The sequence below is a fragment of the Volvox carteri genome (genome assembly GCF_000143455.1).
Source record: "Volvox carteri f. nagariensis unplaced genomic scaffold VOLCAscaffold_59, whole genome shotgun sequence".
Taxonomy (NCBI): Eukaryota; Viridiplantae; Chlorophyta; class Chlorophyceae; order Chlamydomonadales; family Volvocaceae; genus Volvox; species Volvox carteri.
Window position 1 is genome coordinate 207,098 of NW_003307602.1, and position 1,613 is coordinate 208,710.

A 1,613-nucleotide genomic window follows, 5' to 3' on the forward strand; every position below is an offset into this window, starting at 1 on the left:
CACTTTGACTGTCCATAAACGTCGTGAGCACGCGAAGGCAAAGTTATATATATGTACACTGTCGGCAGGCATTTGGGGCGACTTATGGCCGAAGTAATGAACCGGTACGGCCAACTGACCAACGATTCCATTTCTTCCAGGCTCAGACCCCCCTTTATTCCCAAAAAAGTAATATATTACCAAAAGAAACACTGGGCTGCCTAACGTTTCCAACCACCCACTCACCGTCTGATGGCGGCCCGACTTGCCCCTGAAGATGGTGGTGGCGGTGGGGCGGGTGGTGATGGTGCGTCCAACAGCGGCCCCAGCAAAGCCAAGTTACCGAGCGCAGGGGAAAAAAAGAGGGAGAGTATCCTCACGAAGGGGACAGAAGACAAAAAATAAAATTAGAAAGTAGGACGTTATATTAACTCAAACGCGTACGGTCTTACGAACGAAACTCTATAGACCCGGTGTCCGATTTTTATTCGTTTCAATATTACATAGAAAAGAGGACGGCAGGGGACGGGACGAAGAAGGGACCGCAATTCAACGCGCAAATTAAGAATCAACTGCCAAAGTCCTAAAGCGACGTCGGGAGTGTTGTACGTATGAGCGTTTGTATGTGTGTATGTACGTATGTATGCGTGACGGCAAAGGCCACATGCTGATGGGATGGGCAGTGTTCAACATGGTATGAACGATCCATGTCCATACCGAAATCTGGACTGTACCTACACCTGTATTGCAGCCATATATTATACTTTACACATATACCAAAAACCCAACCCAAAACATTATCCCCAATCACAAAGCAGCAGCTGATAACATCCATTAGTCAGGCAATAACCTACAAAAACATACGTCTTCCCCTTTAGGGGAACTAAAGGGGAAGAAGGGGACAACTAGGTGCGGAGCACCTACTATCTATTGAGCCTAGATGACGAGTACCTACTATCTATTGAGCCTAGATGACTATCTATTGAGCCTAGATGACGAGTACCTACTACTACTAAGACTACTGTGGCCTGATGGTGTTGGTTGAGGTGGTTGTGGGGGTTAGGATGGTTCGATAAGTGGGCGGTAGGACTATATCTGCTGTTTTGCCGGTGGTAGTGGTATTGCTGTTGATAAGTCGTTTTTTTCACCGTACTGGTGCCGTACGGGTGTTGTACGACATCACGTGCAGGAGTGGCGGCTGTACATCATTCAGGAGTATGCTGACGGCGGGCCGCTGAGGAAGTTGTACGGCAATAAGGCCCTGTGGCCGTCGCCTGGCGTGGTCAACTTGGTGAGAGAGAGAGAGAGAGTATTTGTGGGTTCCGTCGCCATCTGTCTGTCTGTCTGTCTGTCTGTCTGTCTGTCCATCATCAGTTGACGTGAGGGGTATTGCCAAAAAGAGAGCTTGACAACAGGAAGTCGTAAATCTCATCTCATCTCTCTTTCCCAACCCCCTCCTTAAGGTTTTAGGGTTTTTTAAAGATAGATTTTAAAACCCTAAATCCCCCTCCCTAGGACTCCCTTGGCAGTTTTGCACTTTGAACGCCGGCCCCTTTGGGGAAGAAGACGAAGGGGTTACCGAAGTTCTCATTCCTTGTTCCATTCCTTGGTTTTGATCCCCCTCGCCCTCGACC

At 48.4% G+C, this 1,613-nt stretch overlaps 2 protein-coding genes across 2 annotated transcripts in view; one reads left to right on the plus strand and one right to left on the minus strand.

The window, feature by feature from the left end:
• VOLCADRAFT_97234 (uncharacterized protein) overlaps positions 1–734 on the minus strand; it is a gene marked incomplete at both ends in the record, with an annotated part of 2,987 nt that extends 2,253 nt beyond the window's left edge. The window contains 2 exons of the mRNA XM_002956254.1: positions 226–250; positions 718–734. Coding sequence (XP_002956300.1) covers positions 226–250; positions 718–734 — 42 coding nt within the window. The remainder of the gene's footprint in view (positions 1–225; positions 251–717) is intronic.
• Positions 735–919: 185 nt separating this feature from the next.
• Positions 920–1,613, plus strand: part of VOLCADRAFT_97235 (uncharacterized protein) — a gene marked incomplete at both ends in the record, with an annotated part of 8,542 nt that continues 7,848 nt past the window's right edge. Inside the window, 2 exons of the mRNA XM_002956206.1 lie at positions 920–1,015; positions 1,169–1,270. Coding sequence (XP_002956252.1) covers positions 920–1,015; positions 1,169–1,270 — 198 coding nt within the window. The remainder of the gene's footprint in view (positions 1,016–1,168; positions 1,271–1,613) is intronic.